Source organism: Mustela nivalis (assembly GCF_964662115.1).
Source record: "Mustela nivalis genome assembly, chromosome: 7".
Taxonomy (NCBI): Eukaryota; Metazoa; Chordata; class Mammalia; order Carnivora; family Mustelidae; genus Mustela; species Mustela nivalis.
Genome location: NC_139026.1, coordinates 44,937,797 through 44,965,779, shown reverse-complemented (window position 1 = coordinate 44,965,779; position 27,983 = coordinate 44,937,797). Strand labels below are relative to the sequence as shown.

General features: G+C 36.9%; 1 protein-coding gene across 2 annotated transcripts in view; it reads left to right on the top strand.

Annotated features, from left to right (window-relative positions):
* The first annotated feature begins 314 nt into the window (after positions 1-314).
* The window catches only part of TBC1D15 (TBC1 domain family member 15), a 79,430-nt gene continuing 51,761 nt past the window's right edge, over positions 315-27,983 (top strand). For both annotated transcript variants that reach the window (XM_082742841.1, XM_082742840.1), the window contains exons 1-3: positions 315-432; positions 26,232-26,330; positions 26,926-27,000. In XM_082742841.1, coding sequence (XP_082598967.1) covers positions 403-432; positions 26,232-26,330; positions 26,926-27,000 — 204 coding nt within the window. In that variant the 5' untranslated portion in view covers positions 315-402. The remainder of the gene's footprint in view (positions 433-26,231; positions 26,331-26,925; positions 27,001-27,983) is intronic.

Genomic DNA, 27,983 nt, shown 5'->3' with positions numbered 1-27,983 from the left:
AGGTGTGACAAATATAACTACAAAGCTATAGCTACAAAGCCAGGACCATGTTTACTGGCTCCCAATATATGTTCTTCCCATCGTACCAAACAGAAATGGCCCGTGAGCGGCTCAAAATCTCGTCCCCAGGAAAACACAACGCAAAAACACTTTAATTCAGCTTGCCTCCCCGAAAAAATTTCGCGCATGCGCGGTATGTACCAGAGCCTCCCGAGCGCCCTAAGTTCCATTCCACTACGCATGCGTTAGGCTACTCCTGTCACCCGCCCCTTCGCTCTGCGCAGTTCCCGCCGCTCACCGCCCCTTTTCCGCCCGGATATCAGCCTAGTTTTGGCGGATGTTGTTGTGAATCCGAGAGACACGTGAGGCGCTGCTACGTCATCACAGGCACGCGAAGGAAACATGGCGGCGGCGGGTGTTGTGAGCGGGAAGGTAAGTAACGGCCCCGGCGAACGTACCTGCTTTTCTCTGGGATGGGGTACTTCTGTTGCTTGGAGGCCGGTCGGGGAGGGACGTGAAGGCCATTCGCGATCACGAACAGCTTGTGGCGGATGTAAGACACGAAGACTTGGTCGTGTCACCTGTTCTCTGGAGATTGCCGGCTCAGTCTGGGAATTAAAGATCGGCTCCTTCTCCAAGACCAGCTAGGCCTCGGCGCTGTTCTGCTCTGCACTGCCCCGCAGTAGGGGGTCTTTATTTTTTATTGCTTTTTCTAAGAGACAGGTTGCCTAATTCCTTTCCTTTTGTGGTTCACTTTTTCCTGAATTTGGTTCTTTAGATCTACTCTGACTCCAGCGTCTTTTTTTTCTTTCCCCTTGGGGCGTTAATCTAACTTGCGTGTCTTTCTCTGCATCACTCTGGTGAAGGTATCTTTGCCCTCTTTGGAAGGAGCTGAAAACAGGTGCTGTGCAGCTGAGCACTTAGAAGAAAAGAGTGTTTTGGATTCATTTTACCAGTCTGCCGAGTTGGCTGGTGCTTGTGAGCAGCAGGGCATGTTTCCACTCAGGGAGCAGGAGATTTACACCATCCCACGTTTGTCTAAGAAGGCGTTAGTTAAGGTATTTATTTCTTAGAGGTTTTTATGATGTTTTCTTGGGGAGTATCTGTGATGCTGTCATAACTTGCTCGTAGTTCGTTAGGAACTAGGATTACGTGCGGGGGAGATTTCGTTGTACATTGCCAGTATACGTGCCGAGGGGACATCTTAATGCGTGTTGCTTAGGACTATCACGACCTGCCACAGGCAGCATTTCCTAGTGCGGGAGTGTTTCGTAAACAGTTGGGTCTGGTGATGACTCATGGAAAACTAATGACTGCATATTTACTTGTCACTGATAGCTTGCTCTGTGCCCCGAATTTTGGTCATTTTCTCTATGCTGCCCTCCTTAATGCACTTTGAATTATTTGACGATTGTGGTTTGGTGTATGGACCACTAGACTTGGCGGCAGAGTAACACATATGGTCTTGGTTTTGCTGTTACTTTGAAGGGTGACCTTGGGAAACTGAGCAAGTATGACTTCCTTGTCCTTCATAAAATTTTTTCTCCAGAATAGTGGTGGTGCCAGTTATTATTTTTTTATTGGGGTTTTTAGGATTACATGAAATAATTAAAACATTAAGAAAGTTTTCATACTTCTACATATTGGCTGTCTTAAATGATAGATTGGTCATAGTTTTTTGGATTATTCATGCTCTTTGATTGTCTTAGTTTTTAAGTCTTCATAATGGATGCTGATTTTCTGTTTGACTCATTACATATTTGAAAGTTACCCTGGGGCGCCTGGGTGGCTCAGTGGGTTAAGCCGCTGCCTTCGGCTCAGGTCATGATCTCAGGGTCCTGGGATCGAGTCCCACATCGGGCTCTCTGCTCGGCAGGGAGCCTGCTTCCCTCTCTCTCTCTCTCTGCCTGCCTCTCCACCTACTTGTGATTTCTCTCTGTCAAATAAATAAATAAAATCTTAAAAAAAAAAAAAAGAAAGTTACCCTGCTTGATTTTCTGCCTGGACCCATCCAATTTAGGTCTCTCTAAGGAGGGATCCTTTCCATTTGAGCTACGCTTCCCTCTTTCAGGTGTAGGCTGTTTTTGAGAGAATCCTTAAGATGATGAAGCTCAGTTGTGAAATGTAAGACTTTTTTCACTCTTTCCTTCCAGTCACTCTCTTTCATAATCTGAAAAAAAAAATTATTATTTATTTATTTATTTTAGAGAAAGGTAGCATGCGAGGGGGAGGGGGAGGACGAGAGGGAGAGAGAGAATCTCAAGCAGGATCCCGGCTGTGCATAGAGCCCCACACAGGGCTTGATGCCATGACTCAGAGATCAGGACCCAAGTCAGTATCAAGAGTTACTCATTTAGCTGAGTGAACTACCCAGGAGCCCCCATAATCTGACTTCTTAAAATTAGTCTTTTATTAGATAACTGTGCTTCATCATCTCATTTCTTCCCACTCATTGTAAATTGACACCCGTTACCATCATACCACCTAAACTATTTTCCTATGCCAAAAGCTGCCCCTTTCCCAAATAATACTATCATGACCTGCAAAACTCATTTATTCTTCCCTCAGTAAGTTCACATCTGGTTTAATGGTATCATCATTCAGTGGTTGCGTGTAAAACAAACTTGGAGACATCCATTTCAATAAAAATTTATGAACAACCAAGTCCTACCAGTTTACCTCAAAGAACTTTCTTAAATTTCTTCATACTTTTCATTCTCTGTGTTTAGTACATTTAGGCTGTCATTAGTCTTGCGTTCTTAGCTGCTTTTTCTGATTTGTTGCAGTTTCTTTGCCCACAGTCCCCTCTCTCACTGCCACTGGAGGATTTTTGTTTTTTTTTGGTGATGAACATATCTGATTGTCTCTTCTTTAAAAAAAAAAACAAAATCTGGGGTGCCTGGGTAGCTTGGTCGATTAAGTATCAGATTCTTAATTTTGGCTCCGGTGGTGATCTCAGGATCATGTCATAGAGCCCTGCGTTGCCTCTGCACTCAGCATGGAATCTGCTTCTGATTTTTTCTTCTCCCCTGCCCTTTCTCCACTTGTGCATGCTCGCTCCCTTCTCAAAATAAATAAAATTAAAGAAAAAAATCTTTATTTTGTTACTGTCACCATTAGAATAATATTACAGAAAAAAAAATCTTAAATAAATAAAAAAAAAGAAAAAAAAAAGAATAATATTACAGGCTGCTTAACATGGCATTAAAGTCCATGTTTCCTTTCTGGCTTTATCTTACTCTTCCTTCCTTTCCATTTTTGTTTTTTTGGGAAAGGGGAATAGGGAAAAATATACAGATGTGAGAGAGTCAGTGTGTATTTGTATGCATGTGTATTTCTTTGTCTCCACACCCTTCCCACCCAAAGGTTCAGCTAAGACTTATCTAGCTTAGAAACCTAGAGCAGTGGATGTTAACCAAGGCTCACAAGAACCACATGTGGTTCTTTTAAAAAAAATGCAGATGATGGTGTATAGAATCAGTGTTGAGATCTAGGATGTAGAGTAATTTTTCTAACAATTGTGTTTTGCTTGCTTTGAACTTTGAGTGTAGGAAGTAATCGAGGAGTTAATCTCTGTCATATGGAGAAGCAGTGTAAGGTAACAGTTAAAAGAGTTTGGGTTTTGGATCCAAACCAGTTTCAAAATTAACTTCTCACTTACTGGTGACTTCAAATTACTTATTATTTCTGTGCTTCAGTCTCCTCATTTGTGATATGGGGATGATATAGTACTTACTTTATGAGATTGTGAAGAGAATAAATAAATAGAACAAAGCCTGGCATGTGGTAGATGCTGTGTAGGTGTTACTCATAATCTCAGTTTCTCTGCAAGTCACTATCATATGGTTTTGGTATGGGTATAAACTTCATTTGAAGTCAGTTCTAGCTCTAATTCTCATTGTTACTTTAGGAATTGAAAAATACCTTGTTTTAGAAATCACATAGTTTTGATGAATCAAAAATCATCACAGCTGGGCAGTGGTTAAGGAGATGGAACTTGATGGGTTCAAATTCTGACTCCACTGCTTTATGGCTGTATACTTTGGGCACATTTCTTTCTTTCTTTTTTTTTTTTTTTTAATTTTTTTAAATAAACATATAATGTATTTTAATCCCCAGGGGTACAGGTCTGTGAATTGCCAGGTTTACACACTTCACAGCATTCACCATAGCACATACCCTCCCCAGTGTCCATAACCCCCCCACCCCCTGCTGCAGCAACCCTCAGTTTGTTTTGTGAGATTAAGAGTCACTTATAGTTTGTCTCCCTCCCGATCCCATCTTGTTTCGTTTATTCTTTTCCTACCCCCCTAACCCCCCATGTTGCATCTTTATTTCCTCATATCAGGGAGATCATATGATAGTTGTCTTTCTCCAATTGACTTATTTCACTAAGCATGATACCCTCTAGTTCATCCACGTCATCGCAAATGGCAAGATTTCATTTCTTTTGATGGCTGCATAGTATTCCTTATGTATATATATACCACATCTTCTTTATCCATTCATCTGTTGTTGGACATCTAGGTTCTTTCCATAGCTTGGCTATTGTAAACATTGCTGCTATAAACATTTGGGTGCATGTGCCCCTTTGGATCACTACATTCCTATCTTTAGGGTAAATACCCAGTAGTGCAATTGCCGGGTCATAGGGTAGTTCTATTTTCAACTTTTTGAGGAACCTCCATGCTGTTTTCCAGAGTGGTTGCACCAGCTTGCATTCCCACCAACAGTGTAGGAGGGTTCCCCTTTCTCCACATCCTCGCCAGCATCTGTCATTTCCTGACTTGTTAATTTTAGCCATTTTGACTGGTGTGAGGTGATATCTCATTGTGGTTTTGATTCGTATTTCCCTGAGGCCGAGTGATGTGGAGCACTTTTTCATGTGTCTGTTGGCCATCTGGATGTCTTCTTTGCAGAAATGTCTGTTTATGTCTTCTGCCCATTTCTTGATTGGATTATTTGTTCTTTGGGTGTTGAGTTTGCTAAGTTCTTTATAGATTTTGGACACTAGCCCTTTATCTGATATGTCGTTTGCAAATATCTTCTCCCATTCTGTCAGTTGTCTTTTGGTTTTGTTAACTGTTTGGGGGCACATTTCTTAACTTCCTTGTGCCCAGTTTTCTCATGGAATTGTAAAGAGGATTTATAAGTGAGTTAAATGTAAATGTAAGTTGTAAATGTAAAGTTGTAAATGAGTTAATATTTGCAAAGCATTCAGAACAGTGCCTGGTGTCAACTAAGTGCCCAGTAAATGTTAGCTGCTGCTATAAATAAGGAAAATCTTTCAGACTTCCTAGACATTGTAAGGTTATTATTGGTTAGGAAGTAGTTGAATGTTTATTTTTACTGCCATTTTCCACAGATTTAAGCTGCTCACCTATATAAAAGCAGTATAGTTATGTAAAATATATTAGAAAAAAGGTAAAAGGAAAGTAGGGATAAAAAAGGTAAATGGTACTGGAAGTACGTTTATTAAATAAACTGTATGCTTTAAGGGGCCCTAGTTCAGCTCTAAGTTTTTTACCAGCCTAAGAGGGTAACCTGATCCATTATAAGGTTTATAGGACCCACTCTCAAATAAAACCCGAAAGCAAAACTCCAGAGAACTAGTTTCTTTAGGGTAGACCAGAGAATAAAGTCTTCTCTAGGTTCTTTGTACTATATAATACAATGTACTTATGTGGCATAGTGCATCTTTTTTTTTTTTTAAGAGATTTATTTATTTGAGGAAGAGGGGAAAGCGTGAGAGTGTTATAGGGAGGGGCAGAGGGAGAGAGAATCTCAAGCAGACACCATGATGAATGCACAGCCTGATGTGGGACTCCATTCCATGGCCCCTGAGATGATGACCTGAGCAGAAACCAGAAGTTGGATGCTCAACCGACTGCACCACTAGATGCCCCTGTATCCTTTTGGTAAGAAAAAGGACCCTCTAATACCTCTAGTATGCTGTTCGTTTTATGCCAGCGGGTAGTTAGTAAATACAGGATACCAATTTGATGCCCTCAGTTCTCTGATGATTTGACTTAATGAAGAGTAGGTTTTTGTTAGCATGAGTGGGTGAATTCAGTTTTGCATAAATACTGTTCTTAGCAGAGCTTTTGAAAGTAGATTTGAATTTGATTATAAACCCTGATTAGTTCTTAAGTTCAGCATTTTTTTTCTTTAACTGTCTGTTGAACAATGTTTTAACAGTCAACCAAACAGAAAGTGACATTCTATTGTGAATATTGTGGGGAGTTATAGGGACACTGCCTGTATGGACGATCTTTTGTTTTCTATAACTGGTGGACAGATTTGAGTCGAATTACATTAATAATTTAGCAGAATGAGTTGAATTTACCTATCACAGAAAAGACAGGAAAAAGGAGATAGCCTGAAGTAGGTTTTGGCCTTAGACCCACTGCCCTGATTGTTAGTTTACTTTCATTCACTTATTCAGCATATACTTAGTAAGCATCTGATTTGTTTCAGGCACCATAGTAGGCTTTGGGTGTATATTAGATAACCCTTACCTTCTATCTTAAAGACTTAAGTTCTTTAGGGGAAAAATACTTAGTAGCATCCACTTCTTTGCCTTGTCTAAATAAGAAATGCAAAATGAATTTCAAGTCCTTGAAGTAAGTGCTATTTTTCCTGACTGTATTCTGAAGACCAGTAAACTAGTTGACTCATCACGAGGGCAGGGCCTGACATGTTTCACCTGCATCTAGCCAAAATTCTGGCACATAGTATGTATTCAGTGAGTACGAATGAGCAAGAAGGTTGAGAAAATGAGTGGGGATTGGAGTGGGAGAGATGCACTAAGAGTGCTCTTGTTTTGGAGTTTAAAAGTACTATTTTAGTACACTTGGGTTTCACTCTGTTTTTACAGTGATTGTTTTAGAATTTAGTTCTGTTGAAAAAAAAAAAACCATGAAACAATTAGGAAATCAGCTGTTACTTTTTAAGAGTTTGTTGTGATGACATTCATAGTGGGAATTCATTTTGTAACTTAGATTTAGTCCCTTCTGATTCCCTTTAGATATGCTTATTATAGTGCTGTGAAACCCTTCTGCTTAAGAAATGGAAAGGATATTCTAGTATCTAGATTTTCCTGGAGAACTTTTCTTTTCCTAGACTAGATTTTATAACATGGTAGTGTATTCCTGGTGTAAAATACAAAGTGAATATGTCTTTTTTTTTTTTTTTTAAAGATTTTGTTTATCAGAGAGAGAGAGAGGACATGCACAAATAGGGGCAGCTGCAGGCAGAAGACCAAGCAGGCTTCCTGCTGAGCAAGAAGAAGCCTGACGCAGGAGTCTCTAGCAGGACCCTGGAATCATGACCCGAGCCAAAGGCAGACATTTAACACACTGAGCCACCCAGATATCCCTTTTCTGGCATTCTTTAGCAGACATTTAAGTACCTGTTGTTTGTTCTTTGGATACTGAGTGGATAAGCATAGACTTTATTTTTGACACAGTTTGCAAATTTAATAAGTTTATGAATTAATAAAAACATGGCTTTTATTGGGGAAAGAATTAAAATGTTAGGTCTTTGGTGGGACATAGCTGCTGGAATTAAATGAAAAATTATGACCCAGCTTTTTTATTTTTACTTTTTGGTGGAGGGTAATCCTTATGAGATCTATTTACTGTCTCAGTGTAGAATACTAAAATGTTTATGTAGTCCTTACTATAAGAGAAGTAATTCATTTATTCCTCCTTGTACCTCCACAGGCAGCTAAATTATTCCTGTTCTCTCGTCTGAGATTGTTTGGCATACTGTTGCCCTTAAGAAGCCTGGGTGGCTCAGTGGGTTAAGCCGCTGCCTTCGGCTCAGGGCATGATCTCAGGGTCCTGGGATCGAGTTCCACATCGGGCTCTCTGCTCAGAGGGAGCCTGCTTCCCTCTCTCTCTCTCTGCCTGCCTCTCTGTCTACTTGTGATTTCTCTCTGTCAAATGGGTAAATAAAATCTTTAAAAAAAAAAGAAGCAATAATAGTTCTGCTGCCTGCCCTTTGAGACTTGTAACATCCTTAATATTTCAACATCTCTATATCTTCGCTCTCAGAATTTCTGTGACTTGTTACTCTTAAAACCATTTATGTTCTACATTTCTTTAGTTCCGCAGTCATTACTGATTGACTTGTCCAAATAAAACTCACTGTTTACTTTTTTCCTTCTGTATTCCCTATCTCAGTGAATAACCTCATCCACTCAGTTTGTCCCTGATTTCTCTTCCTCTCCCACGTCTTAATCAGTCCTGAAGTCTTATCATTTTGACCTTCTAAATATTTTTCTGAGCCTCTGCCTTTCTTCATCCCCACTGCCACTGCTGTTCTTGCCACTGTGAATCTCTTCCTCCCTGGATTACTGCAGCTGTTCATTCTTGGCTCTGCAGCCAGTGTGTGTGCTTAGAAAAGGCAAGTCTGACCATGGCATCCCCCTGCTAGAACTTTTTATTGGCTTGCTAGTGGCAAATTCCAAACTTAAGGACAAATTCCAGACTCCCAGATTTTTGAGCATGGTTTATAAAACTCTTTGTGATCTCATATGGTCTCTACTCTTGTCTCTAAGCTCCTTTTTTTTTTTTTTTAAGATTTATTTATTTATTTATTTATTTGACAGAGATCACAAGTAGGCAGAGAGACAGGCAGAGAGAAAGGAGGAAGCAGGCTCCCCGCTGAGCAGAAAGCCCGACTCGGGGCTCGATCCCAGGACCCCGGGATCATGACCTGATCCAAAGGCAGAGGCTTCACCCACTGAGCCACCCAGGTGCCCCTCTAAGCTCTTTAACCTCTACTCTCTGGTCTGGTTGCTAGCCCTGCACTAAACTACTGTTGTCTGTATAGAATATACACTCTTTGCAAAGAGCATCAACCCTTTTCTACTTAATATTGTCACTCTTCAGGTCTCAGCTTATATGTCCCTCTAGTTAAGTCTTTCTGATTTCTCATCTTGCTGAGTCCTTAGGTCTAGATTAGATATCATTTATTAGGTCCTACTGTGGTAGCCTATTCATGTTTGTATCATATATTGTAATTATTTTTTTTCTTATTCTAATCCCTTCTTAGATTGTAAGTGCTATGAAGTCAGTGACTGAATCTTACATATTTATACTAGAAACATGCGCTGTGCCTGGCACATTGTATGCATTCATTATATATATTTTTTGGAGAAGTAACTGAAAATGATCTCTCATTCAGGAGCCTGTGCATAGTTCCCTCACACTCTGCTGTGACCATTTATTTACTGGTTTACATGACATGAGTAGTTTAGGCAGATCCTTCTTTTTTTTTTTGGTGTTTGGTTTTCCACCAAAATCTCTTTATTCCCAACATTTAGTTGAAGCTCAATAAATGTGTTGAGTGTATATGAGTAAAGAACTTCTAAATCAGATTAGGTGGAGTGGAGGTGGTGGGAATAGTTCATACGGGCTGTTGCTCTTTTGAAGGATTTAAGAAGTTATTTGCAGAGAGACTGTGTAATGAAGAGAACAGAGAGCACACATAAAAAGGCACAGGCTTTGAGGGAACAGGTGACTTAAGAGTGGCCCTAGGCAGGAAGTTTGTATGTATTGGGGAGTGTCAGGTGTTGATTAGCTGCAGAAAAATATAGTCAGAAGGATTTTTAAGCTCAGGCATGACATGGTCAGATGTATATTTTATAAAGACTAATTTTCACAGTGTTTACACATTATACACTTTACCAAATTATTGGAAGGTGACTTGATTGGGAGAAGAGAGACTAAAATGTTATTTTAGCAACTCAGGATAGAAATGATGAGGGGTCAAGATCAGAGATGAAGGTTTGAGGAATTTAGGAGACAGGGTGGGGATGATGAAGAAAAAGTTAGGACAACTCAGTGGAGGGGATGTCTTTGATAGAGCTGGGAATATCAGAAGAGCAGATTTAGGGTAAAACATACTGAGTTTAAGAGGACTGGGTAATTCAGATGAAAATATCAAGGAGATGCTTAGATATTTGGGTGTGGAATTCATTAGAATTTCTGGGTTCAGGGGCACCTGGGTGGCTCAGTGGGTTAAAGCCTCTGCCTTTGGCTCAGGTCATGTTCCCAGGGTCCTGGGATTGAGCCGTGCATTGGGCTTTCTGCTCAGCCGGGAGCCTGCATCCCCCCTCTCTGTCTGCCTGCTCTCTGCCTACTTGTGATCTCTGTCAAGTAAATAAATAAAATCTTAAAAAAAAAAAAAAAAACCTGTTTAAAAAAAAAAAAATTTCTGGGTTTACTCTGGTATTTTGTGGAGATACCTTCATTAACCAAAGTTTAAAATTTCAATATGCTTAATGGTTTTAAAGAAACTGAATTTTTAAAACTTTTCTTGTTAAATTTAAGTTGTAAAATTCACGTAGCTACTGCAGTTCAAGAATGTATATTAGGCATAGTAGGAGTTAGATTTACATATTCGAACAGATATTTAGGGCAAGAATTTTATCCGTAAGCTTAAAGTATATTTAAAATATCTGGGTTGAATTGTAAAATTTTGAAAATAAAGATTATGATAATCAAAATACAAATAAAAATCTAATCTCATGCAAGTGTAGGTATACTATAAACAATTACTTGCTGCTATATTGTGCAGCTTGCCTTTTCAGCTTTTTTTTTGGTCAGAAAGTGGCATGATCTTGAGTTGGATTGTCCCAAGTACATTTCTCTTTATCTAGAAAATTGAGTTTATTTGTTTGCTTGCCCCATTTTTGCCTTTTATTTTTTAACTTTTGCTAAATTAGAGGTTAGCAAGTTTATTCTAAAACATTTGCTGGGCCTAGAGTTCTTTTAATAAGTTATATCTGGAAGAGTTCCTTTACTAAAGGAAAAAATTTGCAGTTTATTTTGCCGTCAGCAGGCCATCATCACTGAGAGTTTAATAAATATAGTTGCCTGCTTAGGCATCTTAGCAGATATTAAAGAATAGATAACAGCTGGAGGGTATGAGGCAGTTTTATTCCAAATGGACTCTCCTTTTTTTTAGTACTTTAATACATTGTTCTTTTTTTACCCTTCCCAAGAAGGTGGGTAGCACTTAGAATATTCTAACTCAAGATTTTACCTTTTTTATAACATTGCCAGGTACATGCAAGGAGCTTTATCTTGTTTATTTTTCTGTTCTTCATGTTGTCTGGCACATAATAAGTGCCTTAAAAAAGTATTAATTTGAATCAGTTTTATATAATTAGCCTAATACCACTAAGTCTTAATACCACAAGTTTTTGTTGATAGTATTTTGCTCCCTATGGACACCTAATCTGCAGTGAAAACAGGTGTAATCTAAAAAATTTTTTTGAGGCCAGGATCAACTTCCCTTTATTTTCTTTCTTTCTTTTTTAAGAGTACTATCTTGACTTACGTATTTACTTTTATATGGAGTTTTAGAGTTTAAAACAACAGACCTTTCATGTAATTCATTTTTCATGCAGTTTTGAGGTACAATTGACAATAAGCTGTACATATACATTGTGTAATTTGATAACTTATGAGGTATATATACACTGTGAACCCATCAACACAATCAAAATGATGATATTTTTGCCAGAGTGTCCTCTTGACTGTCAGTAATCTGTCACTACCTTTACCCTGTCCATAGGCAACCACTGAGCTTTTTGTTACTGTAGATTCGTTTACATTTTCTAGAATTTTATATAAATGGAATTACATAGTTTGTACTCTGTTTTTGATTTTCATTCAGCATAATTAGTTTAAGATTCATTAGTGTTGCATGTATCATTAGTTTATTCATTTTAATTGCCAAATAGTATCCCATTGTGGATATACCAAGATTTATTCATTCATTAACCTGTTCATAGAGATTTGGATTTTTTCTGGTTTTGGTTGTTATAAATAGAGCTTCTGTGAAAATTGGTATAGTCTTTGTATGAACAGATGCTTCCTCTTTTCTTGGGCAAATACCAAAGGGTAGAACGGCTGGTCATAATGTTAGTTGCACGCTTAGCATTTTAAGAAACTTCCAAGCTTTTTTCTCAAGTAGATGTACCATTTTACATTCTCACTGTGCTGTATGAAAGTTCCAACTGTTCCACATCTCTGTTAAAATTGGGCATGTTAGTCTTTTTAATTATAGCCATTGTAATAAATGTGTTGTATTTCATTATGGTCTCTGTTTGCATTTCCCTAATAATTAATGATGTTGAGCATCTTTTCATGTGATTACATGCCGTCCTATATTTTTCTTGGTGAAGTGTCTGTTCAAACCTTTTGCTCATTTTATTTTAAACTATGTTATTAGTTTTCTTGTACCTGAATTTTTTGAGAGTTTTTAATGTTCTGGATATAAGTCCTTTATTAGATATGTGATGTGATTTGCAAATGTATTTTCCCTGCCTGAACCTTGGCTTTTCATTTTCTTGATAATGTCTTTTAAAGAGCAGAAATGTTCAGTTTTGTTGATGTGTCAGTGTTTTTCTTTTATGCTTTTGTTGTCATTTCTAAAACATTCTTGCTGAACCAAGGGCCATATCTTTTTCTTCCTCAGTTTTGTAGTTTTCATGTTTTTTTTTTTTTTTTAAGATTTATTTCTTTGAAAGAGAGAACACATGCATGTAAGCACAGGGGAAGGGGCAGAGGGAGATAGAGAATCTCAAGCTGACTCCCTGCTGAGTGTGGTGCCCAACATAGGGTTTGATCTTACCACCCTGAGATCACAACCTGAGCCTAAACCATGGGTCATATGCTTAACTGACTGCCACCCAAGTGCCCCTGTATATTTACTTTTACACTTAAATCTGTGATCCGTTTCAATTTAATTTGTGTATATGGTACAGTGTATGAAATTTATATTTTGCACACTGGTATGCAGTTTTTCAAGTGCTGTTTGTTGAAAAGACTATTGCTGAATTGCTTTGATACTCCTTTTTTTTTTTTAAATTTTATTTATTTGACAGAGGGAGAGAGATTACAAGTAGGCAGAGAGAAAGGAAGGGAAGCAGGCTCCCCGCTGAGCAGAGAGCCTGTTGTGGGGCTCTATCCCAGGACTCTTGGATTATGACCTGAGCCGAAGGCAGAGGCTTTAACCCACTGAGCCACCCAGGCGCCCCAGCTTTTGTACTTCCATCAAAAATAAATTTACCGTGTGTGTGTGTGTGTGTGCGCGCGCGTGCTTATGTTGATTTTGGAACTCTTTATTCTGTACTGTTGGTCTATTTATTTCTCTTTACATCAATATTACATTTTCTTGTTTACTGTGAATTTATATTGAGTCTTATAGTGAGATATGTCTGTGCTCCACCATTATTCTCTTTCAAGGCTGATTTGATTATTCTGGGATATTTGACTTTCCACCAAATTTAGAATCAGCTTGTTAATATCTCCAGAAGATCCTGTGGGGATTTTGATAGGCATTGCAATCCATATAGGGGTCATTTTCAGGAAGAATGGACATCTTAACAGTATTTTGTATTTAATTTAGGTCTTCTTTCATTTCTCTCAAATACTTTTATAATCTTTAGTTTAGAGGTCTTGCACATTTTCCTTTAAATTTAAACCTGAGCAGAGAAAGACAATTATATGGTCTCATTCATATGTGGAGTAGAAGAAACAGCGTAGAGGATCATAGGAGAGGGGAGGGAAAATGGAAAGAAATCAGAGAGGAAGACAAACCCTGAGAGGCTCCTAACTGTAGGAAACAAACAAGGTTGCTGGAGGGGAGATGGGTGAGGAATGGGGTAATTGGGTGATGGGTATTAAGGAGGGCATGTGATTTGATGAGCACTGGGTGTTATATGAAACTGGTAAGTTATTGAATACTACACATCTGAAACTAATGTACTATCATCTGAAACTAATGTACTATATGTTGCCTAATTGCATTTATTTTTTTTTTAATTTTATTTTTAAATTTTATTTATTTATTTGACAGAGATCACAAGTAGACAGAGAGGCAGGCAGAGAGAGAGAGGGAAGTAGGCTCCCTCCTGAGCAGAGAGTCTGATGCGGGACTCGATCCCAGGACCCTGAGATCATGACCTGAGCCGAAGGCAGCGGCTTAACCCACTGAGTCACCCAGGCGCCCGACTAATTGCATTTAAATCAAAAAGGATTTATACCTGGGGGCGCCCGGGTGGCTCAGTGGGTTAAAGCCTTTGCCTTCGGCTCAGGTCATGATCTCAGGGTCCTGGGATCAAGCCCCGCATCAGGCTCTCTGCTCAGCGGGGAGCCTGCTTCCCTTCCTCTCTCTCTGCCTACTTGTGATCTCTGTCAAACAAATAAAATCTTGAAAAAAAAAAAAGGATTTATACCTGAGTATTTGATATTTTTGACGTTGTTGTAAATGCTGTATTTAGTATCTATTTTTATATAAATAAAATATATAATTGATTTTTGTATATTGATCTTGAGTCCTGGGTCTTTGTAAATAAATTCGCTTAGTTTTAATAGCTTTTATGTAGTCTACTGGATTTTCTACAAGGACAATCATATCATTTACAAATAAGTTGTTTTACTTCTTCGTCCTAGTCTAGATGCCTTTAATTTATTTTTTCTTTATTGTGATATCTAAAACCTTAAGTACAATGTTGAATATAGTAGTAAGGTTGGACATCCTTACCTTGTTCTTGATCTTAGGAAAAAAGCATTCAGTCTTTATACAGTATTTAGTATCAGCTGTAGTGTTTTATAGATGCCCCTTATCGGACTGAGAAGGGTTCCTTCTGTTCTTTATTTGCTGAGAGTTTGTTAGAGATGGATGTTGGATTTTGTTGAATGCTTTTCCTGCACTTTTTGAGATGATTGTATGGTTTTTCTTTAAAATTTTTTTTCACTATGATGATTTTACAGGGATTGACTTTTGAATATAAAACCAACCTCAAGTAGGGTGTAAACCCCATCTGGTCATGAAGTATTTTCCTTTTTACATATTGTTGGATTCAGTTTGCTAAATTTTGTTTAGAATTTTTTGCATCTAAGTTCATGAGATACATTGGTCTATAGTCTATATGGCCTATAGTTTTATATTTTTGTGATGTTTTAGTGTAATTTTGGTGTCAGGGTAATGCTGGCCTCATAGAATGAGTTGACAAATTACTCTTCGTTTTTCTGGAAGAGTTTGTGTAGGATTGGTATATACTTCTTAAATATTTGGCAAGACTCATCAGTAGAAGTATCTGGGCCTGGAATTTTCTTTGAAGGTTTTTAACTACAAATTCAATTTCTTTCATTGATACTGAGCTACTCAGGTTACCTATTTCATCTTGAGTGAGCTTTGACAGCTATGTTTCTTAGAAATTTATCTGTTTTGTCTGAGTTGTCTAATGTATTAGTCTAAGTTGTTTAAGAAATTTCTTAGTATTTCCTTCATTTTCCCCTTAGTGTCTTTCTTCTATGTGTAAATCTGTATTTATGTTAATGCTCTAATTCTTAATTGGTTAATTTGTGTCTTTTGTTTTTTTTTTTCCTTACCAGTCTGGCTAGAGTTTTACCAAATTTATTCTTTTTTTTTTTAAGATTTTATTTATTTATTGGCAGAGATCACAAGTAGGCAGAGATGCAGGCAGAGAGAGAAAGAGGGAAGCAGACTCCCTGCTGAGCAGAGAGCCCCATGTGGGGCCCCTGAGATCATGACCTGAGCCGAAGGCAGCAGCCTAACCCACTGAGCCACCCAGGCAGCCCTACCAAATTTATTCTTAACTCGTTTTTGGTTTCATTGATATTTCCCTCCTACCATTTTTCTTTTTTTCTATTTTTATTGATTTCTACTCTGATTATTGTTTCTTTCTGCTTACTTTGGGTTTAATTTACAATTCTTTTTCTAGTGTCTTAAGGTAGAAGCTGAGGTTATTAATTTGAGGCCTTTTTTTCTTTTCTAATAATGGCATGTAGTGCTATATATTTCCCACTCACTAAGCACTGCTTAGTGACATTGCATAAATTTTGATATGTGTTTGCATTTTCTTTTTTTTTTTTTTAAGATTTTACTTATTTTTTTGAGATAGAGAGCCAGAGAGAGTACAAGGGGTGGGAGGCCCAGAAGGAGAGGGAGAAGCAGGCTCCCCACTGAGCAGGGGAGCCTGAGTTGGGGCTCCATCCCAGGAAACCAGCTGAGCCACCCATGTGCCCCTGTGTTTGCATTTTCATTCAGTTCAAGTATTTCCTAATTTTCCTTTTGAATTTTTCTTTGGTCCTTGGATTATTTAGAAGCAGGTTATTAATTTCTAGATATGAGGGAATGTTCTGAAGATATTTTAATCACTGACTTATAATTTAATTCTGTTATTGTCACATAATATACTTGAACTCTTAAATTTACCGAGATGGCCCAAAGTATGATTTTTTTGGTAAGTGTTTTGTATACACTTGAAAAGAATGTGTATTCTGTTGTTGGGTAGAGTGTTTTGTAAGTGCCAGTCAGGTCAAGTTGTTTGATATTGTTATTCAAGTCTTGCATTGAGACTGTTTCTTAACTGTTTTAGGAGTTACTGAAAGAGGTGTGTTGAAATCTGACTCTAATTGTGGAATGTTTATTTGTGCAATTCTATCAGTTTATGTTTAAAATTTTTGAAATTCTGTTATTAGGTGCATAAACATTTAGGTTTGTTAGATTGTCTTGAGATCAAGATAATCTAACCTAGATGTTATTGACTACTTTATCATTGTGAAATTATCTTTGTACCTGCTAGTATTTCTTTTGCTGTGAAATTTACTTTTGTCTGATATTAATAAAGCCATTCTAGCTTTCTTTTCATTGTGTTCGTATGATATATCTTTCTACCTTTTTAAAAAGCCTGTTTGTCTCTATATTTAAAATACTTTTAGGTAGGATAGAGTTTGGGCTTATTTTCTGTCCAGTCTCACAACCTCTTTTTGGTTGGAGTCTTTAGATGATTTACATTTAATGAAGTTACTGATGTGGTTAGGTTTAAATCTGTCATTTTGCTATTTGTTTCTTTTTGTCCCATATTTGTTTCATTTTCTATTTCTGCCTTCTTTGTGGTTAACAAAGTAGTTTTAATTATTGTGTTAAAAAATAATTTTTGTTAACTTTGTTGGCTTATTAGCTATATCTCTTAGTGATTGCTTTAGGGTTTATAGTATATATCTTTTACTTTAACTTACCTTAATTTTTACATCTTTAACATTTATCTTTAAGAGTTCTACTACTTGGTGTAAAGTATAAGAACTTAGAATAATATGCTTCCATATCTCTTCTCCTGAACTTCCCAGCTCTGTGTCCTCAGTTCCAGGAGACTGCTAGGTATCTGTTGGGTTTTCTCTGTCTTTGCCAGCTAGAAACTCTCAAGATAGTAAGCTCTGACAGTGGCATGGCTCACCTCATTTGTTTCTTTGAGCAGTCATTGTCTTTTATTACCTGATTAAAAAACATTGTTTCATAGGTTTGGCTGGTTTGCTTCCTTTTTTGTTTTTGTTTTTGTTTTCTGGTGAGAGGGTAAATCCAGTCTCTTTTACTCTATCTTGGCGGCATGTATATTATAGGGTTTTTTTCCTTCTCTTTTTTTTGGTGGGATTAATTCCTACTTCTGCTATTCATGTTTTTTTTTTTTTTTCTCAATCTCAGGGTGAGTATTTGACTGTGTTCCAAATTTGTTTCATTGATTGTTAGGAACTCTGAGATGATCTTTTTCTTCCAGAGGTTTTTGTTTGTTTGTTTGTTTGTTTGTTGTTTTTAGAGATTTATTTATTTGAGAGAGAGAGCTCGGGAGGGCACACACATGACCTGCGGGGATGGGCAGAGGAAGAGGGAGAAGCAGACTCCTTTCTGAGCAGGGAGCCAGTCATTGGGCTCTATTCCAGGACCTGAGATCATGACCCGGATGAAGGCAGACTCTTAACTGACTGCTAACCAGGCACCCCTCTTCCAGAGTTTTTATAATAGCCATTTCATTCTTGTTATTCTGTACTGGTTTTCTTCTGCTCTGTGTTTTCTGAGAGGTGACGTTGTCAACAATACATTTAAGAATTTTATCAGGTGCTAAGTATTTAGAGAATGTCAGTAGATATTTGGATGGTTGAAGGTCATCATCACCTCTATAGAGTGGGTTATGCCAGTTTGTGATTTATATTAAAGTATGTTTTTTCCCCATTTCATTGGTAGTTTGTGTATCATCTCTGTAATGAAAACATTCTTTCCCCTCCTCTGCTTCCTTTTATTTTGCTGGTATGCTTAGTGATAGGTGGTGCCGTTCCCTCAAATCTGCTAGATGTATCCTTTGGTTTAGTTTCTCAGTGTATGTCCTTTCATTGTTGAATTCATGTCATGATTTCCATCTGACAGTATTCCTTCACTGCCTGTGAGATTTGGCTTAAATTGTTTTTAAAACTACACATTTTGCTTTTATTACCAATGATTTTTAGCATTTTGGTTGTAAAACAAAATGTACGTACAGAAAAATGGCACGTCTATAACTTCATACAGCAAACTTCTTTGTAACCACTGCTTCAGTCAAGAAATAGACCTTAACAGCCCCTCCAGGAGACCTTCCATGTACCATTTTCCCCCAGGTTAACCACTGTCGTAACTTTTATAGTACTTATTTTCATGCATTTTGTAATTGGTACTAGTATTTTTAAAACACTGCTGTCTTGTCTTTTTTTGCTTGTATTTAAATTCTTTTTTTCTGTCCCCTACTTAGTATTACTGGATACTTCTTTCAGTTTTTTTTTTGTCTTAGTCTTGCACTTTTTATCTTTTATGGTATTTGATACTTATTTTCTTTAGGTAGTTTGTTTATTCTCCTGTTTCATTTTAAATTCCTCAGCAAACACAGTATTTGATTTCGAGAAATTGAACCACACAGGAATCATGGTCCTAAAACCAAAACCTCAAACCACCCAAATCCTGATTTTGACAACTATATATCCTGTTGCATACAGTTTTCATACTTCATTTCCCCTGCCAAATAAATTGGAAGATGAAGTGAAAACACCCTTTATATCTTCACTAGAGATGTATTGCAGATATGTTTTTGCCATATAATATGTTCTATTGTAGAATATCATAAATTAGTAAGTTATTAGGCTTGGAGACTCTGATACAGACTTTTTATAGTATCTCAGATATGTGTGCTAGAGAAATGATTAGGCTGTTATATTTTTACATTCAGTGCCTGTGTCCCTAGGGTAGCAATCATGGGATGTCTTTGTGCATTGTGTTCCTATTAGGGATGCTTGGTGCAGGTAACTGAGAGTTTCTCTTTGAAAGGAGTCTTAAACATGCTGTGCATATCTAGTAGCACAGACTTTTGTCTCAGTCTTTTTCTTCTCCTGGCTTTCCATTTGCCAGCTTCCCATGGCTTGCTTTGGCAGCACAAATACCATTTGCCAACTTCCTGATGTTAGTTTTCATTGCCTTTTACTTCATTGGAATATGATTTTTTTCTTGTTTTTCTTTCTGACTTAAGTTTGTTTTCCTATAAAGTGTAGAAATTCTTTCTCTTTCAAATTTAAGTAGTAGAAAGAGAGGCATTGCATTGCTGGTGTCCTTTCTTTACTTTCTGTAGCACAGAGGACCTACTCATGTTCACAGTATTGGAATTGCTGACTTCTTCAGATTGGAGTATGAGCATATAGTATACTAGAATAATTTTGTCGGTGTCTTTATATTATGCACCTTATGCTGATTGGCTTGTTATTGTATATCCTTTGATCAAATAAAACTTGTCACAGCAGATCTTTGGATCTCAGCCCCAGACTAGTGTAAGAACCTTGATCAAATCACTTAACGTCCCTTGCATTTTTTTCTCAGTTACAAAGTGGGGATGGTAACACATATCTAATTGTGTTACAACATCAAATGTGATAATATACAAATGCTGTGTAAAGTAATGCTTAATGGAAACATTATGTGCTGATAATAGAATTTTAACTTTTCTTTTTATTTGGCACTAGAGATTATGAAGAAAACCCGAGGAAAGAAATTGGAAGCCTGTTTTACTAAATGTATTGCTTCAGATGAAATGCCTGATATCATAATTATCCCCTGTAACAAAATAATTTTTCATATCAAACAAGCTTGGAGATAGCTTTTCAAATTCTAATTATTACTATTGATGGAGATAGGAAGCAGAATGTCCTATGGCAGAGATACTCCTCAGGAATCAATTCACTTATAGAGTCTAAGGAAGAAGAAATACTGTTTTTTATATTGTGTAAGATCAGAATTTTAGTTGGCCTTCTGTTTTTGTGTTTTGAGCTATTGAAGGTAGTTGATATCTGTAGAGTAGTGTTTTATTAGGCACATGTACCCAGAAGTTGGAGTGATGAGCAGATATAGGCTGTAAAAAAAAAAAGTAAAATCACTCTCGCAAAAGTAGAGTGAAGTACTATATTAAAATCAGTGATTCAAACCAAGATGATATAAAGGGGAGTACTAACTTTTTATGTTTAATATTTAGAAGTACAGATGGGAGAAAACAAAAGATTTTTGTTTGAAGATCATATTATTAAATAGTTAGCTGCTGCATTGGTTTATAAATTAAAGACATTTAAAAATTGTTTTTAGTCCTAAGCAGCATTATTTTCTACATCTGTGTCTAATTTCAGAAACTGCTTTCCTCTAGGGAAGCCACGTGGAATTTTTTTTAGTAGGTTCTTGAGGCAGTAACAGTTGAAATTTAATGGATAAAGGCATTGGGAAATCTCCACTCCTTCCTTTGGTATGCATATGGTCTTGAGTAAAGTCACTGAACAGCTTTGTGTCACAGTTTATTCTTCTGTAAGATAGAGATGGAAATAAGGTCTATTTCTGACACATTCAATTTTTTGAGGATTAAATCTTTGAGGATTAAATGAGATGAAAATGCTTTGAAAACAATAAATAGTTAAAACTGTTATTCAGTTGTTTCCTATTTGAAATAAATTTTGTACTGATGTAACTAGTTTGGTCCCTTTAAATCTCATAAGACTTCATAAGGTTTAGGAGCTCAGGAAGGTAAGTTTATTAATTTCATTCTATTTTTGTCAGAATTAGTAATTTGTATTGGTTAACATCACACCCTTCAAATGAGAAAGCTGAACATGACTGCTTTCTAAAGACAGTACCTAAGTCTGGGTTTGGAGTGGTGGATTTTTAGGCATGTAATTTGTGCTAAAGAGTTAAGGAACACAGAACCCAGAATGAGTGCAGCTTGGATTTTTTTGTGAGATGCCTGGTACTTAAATGCTTTTAAATATTTTCTCAGCTGAATTACTTAGGAAACTCAACTTTTTCTTAAATGAAGAAGAGTAAGTAACACTTGACCAATATATGCATGGGAAAGAAAGTTCTTTAATTTGCTTCAGTTAGGTAAAGTGTTTTATTTGGTCCTTTAGTATTCACTAACTGTATTAAAGTTCCAGAGTCTGTTAGTCTGTTTAGTGTTAATAGTATCACAGAATCTTAGGTTGCATTGTTAATGATACCAAGCTTTTCTGGTCTAATGAGTCTCCCTCCTTCTGCTATGAGAACTTTGAAGCTCCTTTTTTTTTTTAAAAAAAACATTTATTTTTTTTATTTGAGAGAGTGTGTGTGTGTTGGGGGAAGGGGTAGAGGGAGAGAATTTCAAGTAGACTCCCCACTGAGCGGGGAGCATGATGTGGGGCTTGATTCCATGACCCATGAGATCATAATCTCAGCTGAAACCAAGAATGGTGGCTTAACCAACTGAGCCACTCAGGAGACCTGAAAACTGTGAAGCTTTTAACTACTGTTTTAGCTGAGACTTAGGTGAAAGTATGCTAACCTGTGCTTTCCAGATATGTCTTTGATCTGTTTCTATTTCAAGCTTGAAATTTTAATGGATTTCTTTCCCTTAACTTTTCCATACTTCCATATTGTGGTCCCAGATATAATTATCTAGTTTAACCTCTTGTTTTAGAAATTGATAAAGTGAAGTCTGCAAAGGTTATAGTTTATACTGCTGCAATTTCCTTTTTTACTTATTAAAAATATTTTTTTTTCAAAAATTTTTAATGATTTTATTTATTTGAGAGAGAGAGCATGGGAGGAGTGAGGTTGGTGGGAGAAGCAGACTCCCAGCCAAGCACGGAGCTCTATGTGGGACTCAATCCCAGGACTCCAGGATCATGACCTGAGCCGAAGGCAGTCACTTAACCAACTGAGCCACCCAGGCGCCCCTAAAATTGTTTTTTATTACTAAGCAATGTGTAACTGTATTTTAACTTCGAAATAGTCAAGTAGGTTAGAGGCATTAACGTAGACAATTACAGTTTTTCTTTCAGTCTTTAAGTATCCCATTCTCTTTTACAAGTAATCTGTTAACATCTTAAAGTATGTCCTTCCAGAACTTGTTCTGGGTATTTTACAGTGATTTAGAGAAGCTTTAAAAAAAAAATAAAAATGTCATCATACTATATATAACTGTCAGTTTTTTTCCATGTTTGATCATTTGATCTATCATTTCCTTTATTAATTTCCAAATAGTATTCCCCATAGAATGACTGTCCCAGGATATATTTCATCATTTCATTCTGTGTGGATTTTTAGATTCCTCACTTTCCTTTTTTCCTCCCTCCCTCACCCAACCTGATGCTATAAATAATAGTATTGTGAATAGTCTTAAGCATATCTTTATGCACATTTGTGAGTAAATCTGTGTACTTTAAAGGTTTTTTATTTTTATGCAAACAGTACAGAATTGTCTCTCACTGCTTCCCAACTCATACCATACCGTCCCCAGTTTTTGCCTTCTGCTTAATGCTGGTCTGGTGCTTAACAACTATTTCATTGACGTCTATCTTGTTTTTTTTTTTTTTTTTTTTTTTTTAAGATTTTATTTATTTATTTGACAGACAGAGATCACAGGTAGGCAGAGAGACAAGCAGAGAGAGAGGAGGAAGCAGGCTCCCTGCTGAGCAGAGAGCCTGATGTGGGGCTCGATCCCAGAACCCTGGAATCATGACCTGAGCTGAAGGCAGAGGCTTTAACCCACTGAGCCACCCAGGCGCCCCCTATCTTGGGTTTTTGAAATCAGAACTTCTCTGGTGAGCTTGTTTACTAGAAGGACTCTTTTCCTGACATATAACTTCATATCACAAGTGATAACATAACATGGGAATAACAGTAAAAGTAGTGTACTTTATAATGTAGTAGCAGAGTTCTCTGGTACGAGATTGCCTGGATTTTAACCTCCACTCATTAACAATCCCTTACTATTTGCATCAGTGATCTGAGGCATTTAACTTCTCTTTCAGTTTTCTCATTAACACAAATGGGCTTTCCATTCTAATGATAAAGTAGGATATAGTTATAGAGCCTGTGATCTAGGGTTTGGGGAGTTAAACTGTGGAGTTCCTGGTGCATAAGTATTTCATAAATGTTAGTTAAAAACAGGAAGATGCATACCCATTTACATTGATAACTAGGGCATGATGGTGATGGGTTGTGATAGTGCTTGTCTTGCATGTTGGTCTCCATGGTATACTGAATAATGATGTGGTAAACATAAAATGTCCACACTACCCAAAGCAGTCTACAGATTTAATACAATCCCTGTCAAAATACCAACAGCATTTTTCAAAGAACTAAAATAAATAATCCTAAAATTTGTATGGAATCACAAAAGACCCTGACTGGCCAAAGCAGTCTTGAAAAAGAACAGAATTGGAGATATCACTGTCCCAGGTTTCAAGATACACTGCAAAGCTGTTGTAATCAAAACAGTATGTTACTGGCACAAAAATAGACACACAGCTGGGTGGAACAGAACAGAAACCCTAGAAATAAACCCATGTCAATTAATCTTCAACAGAGGAGGCAAGAGTATGCATTGGGGGAAAGACAGTCTCTTCAACAAGTAGTGTTGGGAAAATGGGCAGCTATATGTAGAAGAATGAAACTGGAGCATTTTCTTATACCATACACAAAAATAAGCCCCAAATGGATTAAAGACCTAAAGACGAGTCCTGAAACCATAGAAGTCCTAGAAGAAAGCATAGGTAATAATTTCTTTGACATCATTTATAACAACATTTTTCTAGACATGTCTCCTCAGGCAAGGAAAACAAAAGCAAAAATAAACTATTGGAACTGCATCAAGGTAAAAAGCTTCTGCACAGCAAAGGAAACAATCAATAACACTTAAAGGTAGCATATAGAATGGGAGAGGATATTTGCAAATGAATATCTGATAAAGGGTTAGCACCCAAAATATATAAAGAACTTATGCAGCTCAATACCAAAGCAACCAAATAATCCAATTAAATGGGCAGAAGACAAGAACAGACATTTCTCCTAAGAAGATATACAGATGGCCAAAAGACACATGAAAAGATCCTCATCATCACTTATCATCAGGGAAATGCAAATCAAAACCATGATGAGATACCATCTCATGCCTGTCAGAATGACTAATCAATACAAGAAACAACTGTTGGCAAGGATGTGGAGAAAAAGAACCTTTGTGCACTGTTGGTGGGAATACAGACTGGTGCAGCCACCGTGGAAAACAGTATGGCGATTTCTCAAAACATTAATGGAATTACCATAAGATCCAGTAATTCTACTACTGGGTATTTACCAAAAGAATACAGAAACACTAATTCAGAGAGATACATGCATCTCTATGTTTATAGCAGCATTATTTACAATAGCTAAAATATGGAAGCATCCCAAGTATCCATTCACAGATGAATGGATAAAGAAGATGTGATATACACCCCCCCATGCACAAATGCAAATATTACTCAGCTATAAAAAGATGAAGTTTTGCCATTTACAACAACATGCATGGATCTAGAGAGTGTAATGCTAAGTGAAATAAGTCATTCAGGGAAAGACACCATATGATTTCACTTATATGTGGTATTTGACAAACAAATGAACAAAGAAAAAGAGACAGACAAAAAAAGAAGGACCTTAAATATAGAGAACAAACTGGTGGCTACTAAAGAGCAGGTGGGTGGGGGATGGGTGAAATAGGTGAAGGGGATTAAGAGAGGGTATCTGTTGTAGTGGGCACTGGGTGTTACATAAGACTGATGAATCACAGACCTGTACCCCTGAAACAAATAAGATACTACATGTTAATTGAATTAATTTAAAAAAAAGAAGAGTGCAGTTATCATGATGAGCACTGAGTAATGTATAGAATTGTTGAATCACTATGTTGTATACCTAAAACTAATATAATTGTATGTTAATTATACTGGAATTAAGAAAAAAAGAAAAAGGTTAACAGAAACAGAAATTTATACTCTATTCCAAACTTGTATATGTCAAAAGTACTTAAATCTCAAAGTGATTATTTTATTTCTCTTATTTCTGTCATGAAAAAAAGTTAATTTTTGAAGTGGGTCCCAGAACTGGAATCTTAATTTATAATATTATGCTAATAGAAGTTAAGTCTTAACTTGACATGGTTCAGTTTACTCAGGAGTTAAGTTCAGTCTCCCTTATATTCTTATAGAATATTATTGTTCAGGACCATGTTTTAATTATATCTAACTGTAGTCACATGATTTTACATATATACGCACTCAGTAAATATTTGTGTGGATGAGCTACTTTAATCATTCCTAGAAGTCCTCATCATTATTCTTTTTTTTTTAAATCTTTTTTTTTTTTTAAAGATTTTATTTATTTATATGACAGAGAGAGATCACAGGTAGGCAGAGAGACAGGCAGAGAGAGAGAGAGAGAGAGAAACAGGCTCCCTGCCGAGCAGAGAGCCTGATGTGGGACTCGATCCCAGGACCCTGAGATCATGACCTGAGCTGAAGGCAGAGGCTCAACCCACTGAGCCACCCAGGCGCCCCTCATCATTACTCTTGAAAACTCCCATATTATTCCCTGAGTTCTATGCTACTGTGCTACAAAACTCACTGAAATGATCTTAGTGTAAAACATGTGCTGTTCTAGGAATGGTTAGAAAGCATTGATTCCTTATTGTATTTCATCTGTTCTTATTTTTGAATATTTTCATGGTCTTTTTCAGTTTGAAACCAGTATCTTGCTTAACGTTAAGAACATATTTTAAGTGGAGTTCACTTGAGACATGTATTAATTAATGTGACATCTTTGTTTATGGAGATGATCAAGATTGTGATTATCGCTAAAACAAGCAAACTTCCATACGGCAAACTTCCTTCCAATTTATCTTAGTTTGAAGTGCTCTTAAGCCTGAGTGGTATTTTTAAAATAATACGTTTGTATATGAAATAATCAGAATGTGGCTTTGTATGAAAACATCTAATTTTTTTTAAACAAATGTCAAAATATTACTGTATAATAATGGTGTGATTTTTTTGTTGTTGTTGTTCCAGATTATATATGAACAGGAAGGGGTCTATATTCATTCATCTTGTGGAAAAACCAATGACCAAGACAGCTTGATCTCAGGAATATTACGTGTGTTAGAAAAGGTATGCTTTTAGTAAATTATTTTATTTAATAATTGTTTACGGCAGTGGTTTATCTTCGGGGCATTATCAATAAGTTTGAATTTTATGTGTAAGGTAAATTTTGTAATTGAACAGCGATGAAAATGAAACATGAAAATGTTTGTTAAAATGAAAATGATGTTAACTTGGAAATGATGTTAAAAGGTGCTTTATTAAAAAAAATTTTTTTAAGGTTTTATTTTTAAGTAATTTCTACAATCAGTGTGGGGCTTGAACTCACAAGCCTCTTATCAAGAGTCTTGTACTTCACTGACTGAGCCAGCCAGGCACCCAAGGAAAAAAATATTTCCAATAGACCCATAAAGTGGCATGGAATATTAAAAACTTATATAAAAGTTTCAGTATTATAAATTTTTTGTCATGAAAAATAAGCAGAATTTAAAAATATACATAACATTTATTGTCAAATAGTGGTTTAGTTATGATATTGCATATTTAAAATGCTAATATTTAAGGGTTTAATAATTTCATTTTGGGTTCAGGGAATTAAAAATAGGTAACTGAGAATGTAAGATGCTGCTGAATAGTAAATATAGTCCCTAATTTCTTTTTCCAGGATGCTGAAGTAATAGTGGACTGGAGACCATTGGATGATGCTTTAGATTCTTCTAGTATTCTCTATGCTGGAAAGGTACTTAAAGGGAGTGGCTAAAGGAAGTACCACTTTTATTTTTATTTTTTTGTTTATGTGTTTATTCATCATTCACGTATTCATTTATTCATTCCAGTGTAAGGAATGCCATTTTTATTTTTATTTTTATTTTTTTTAAAGATTTTATTTATTTATTTGACAGAAATCACAAGTAGGCAGAGTAGCAGGCAGAGAGAAAGGGGGAAGCAGGCTCCCTGCTGAGCAGAGAGCCCGATGCGGGTCTTGATCCCAGGGTCCTGTGACCATGACCTGAGCCGAAGGCAGAGGCTCAACCCACTGAGCCACGCAGGCACCCCAGGAATGCCAATTTTTTTTTTAAACATTTTTATTTATTTATTTGATAGACAGAGATCACAAGTAGGCAGAGAGACAGGCAGAGAGAGAGGGGGAAGCAGGCTCCCCGCTGAGCAGAGAGCCCGATGTGGGGCTCGATCCCAGGACCCTGAGATCATGACCTGAGCCGAAGGCAGAGGCCTAAACCACTGAGCCACCCAGGCGTCCCAGGAATGCCATTTTTAAAATAACTTTTTTGAGGGAGCCTGGGTGGCTCAGTGGGTTAAGCCGCTGCCTTCGGCTCAGGTCATGATCTCAGGGTCCTGGGATCGAGTCCTGCATCGGGCTCTCTGCTCAGCAGGGAGACTGCTTCCTCCTCTCTCTCTCTCTGCCTGCCTCTCTGCCTACTTGTGATCTCTCTCTGTCCAATAAATAAATAAAATCTTTAAAAAAAAATAAATAAAATAACTCTTTTGAACTGTAATTCTTATGCCATAGTATTTCTCTTTTAAAGTGTGTAAATCACTGGTATTAATACATATGGAGTTGTGTAACCATTACCAATATCTAATTTTAGAACACTTCCGTTCCTCCTTAAAAAAGAAACTCTACCTTTTAGTAGTATACCCCTCATTCCCACTTAACTCCAGCCTCTTGCAACCAGTAATCTACTTTTTGCTTCTGAGAAT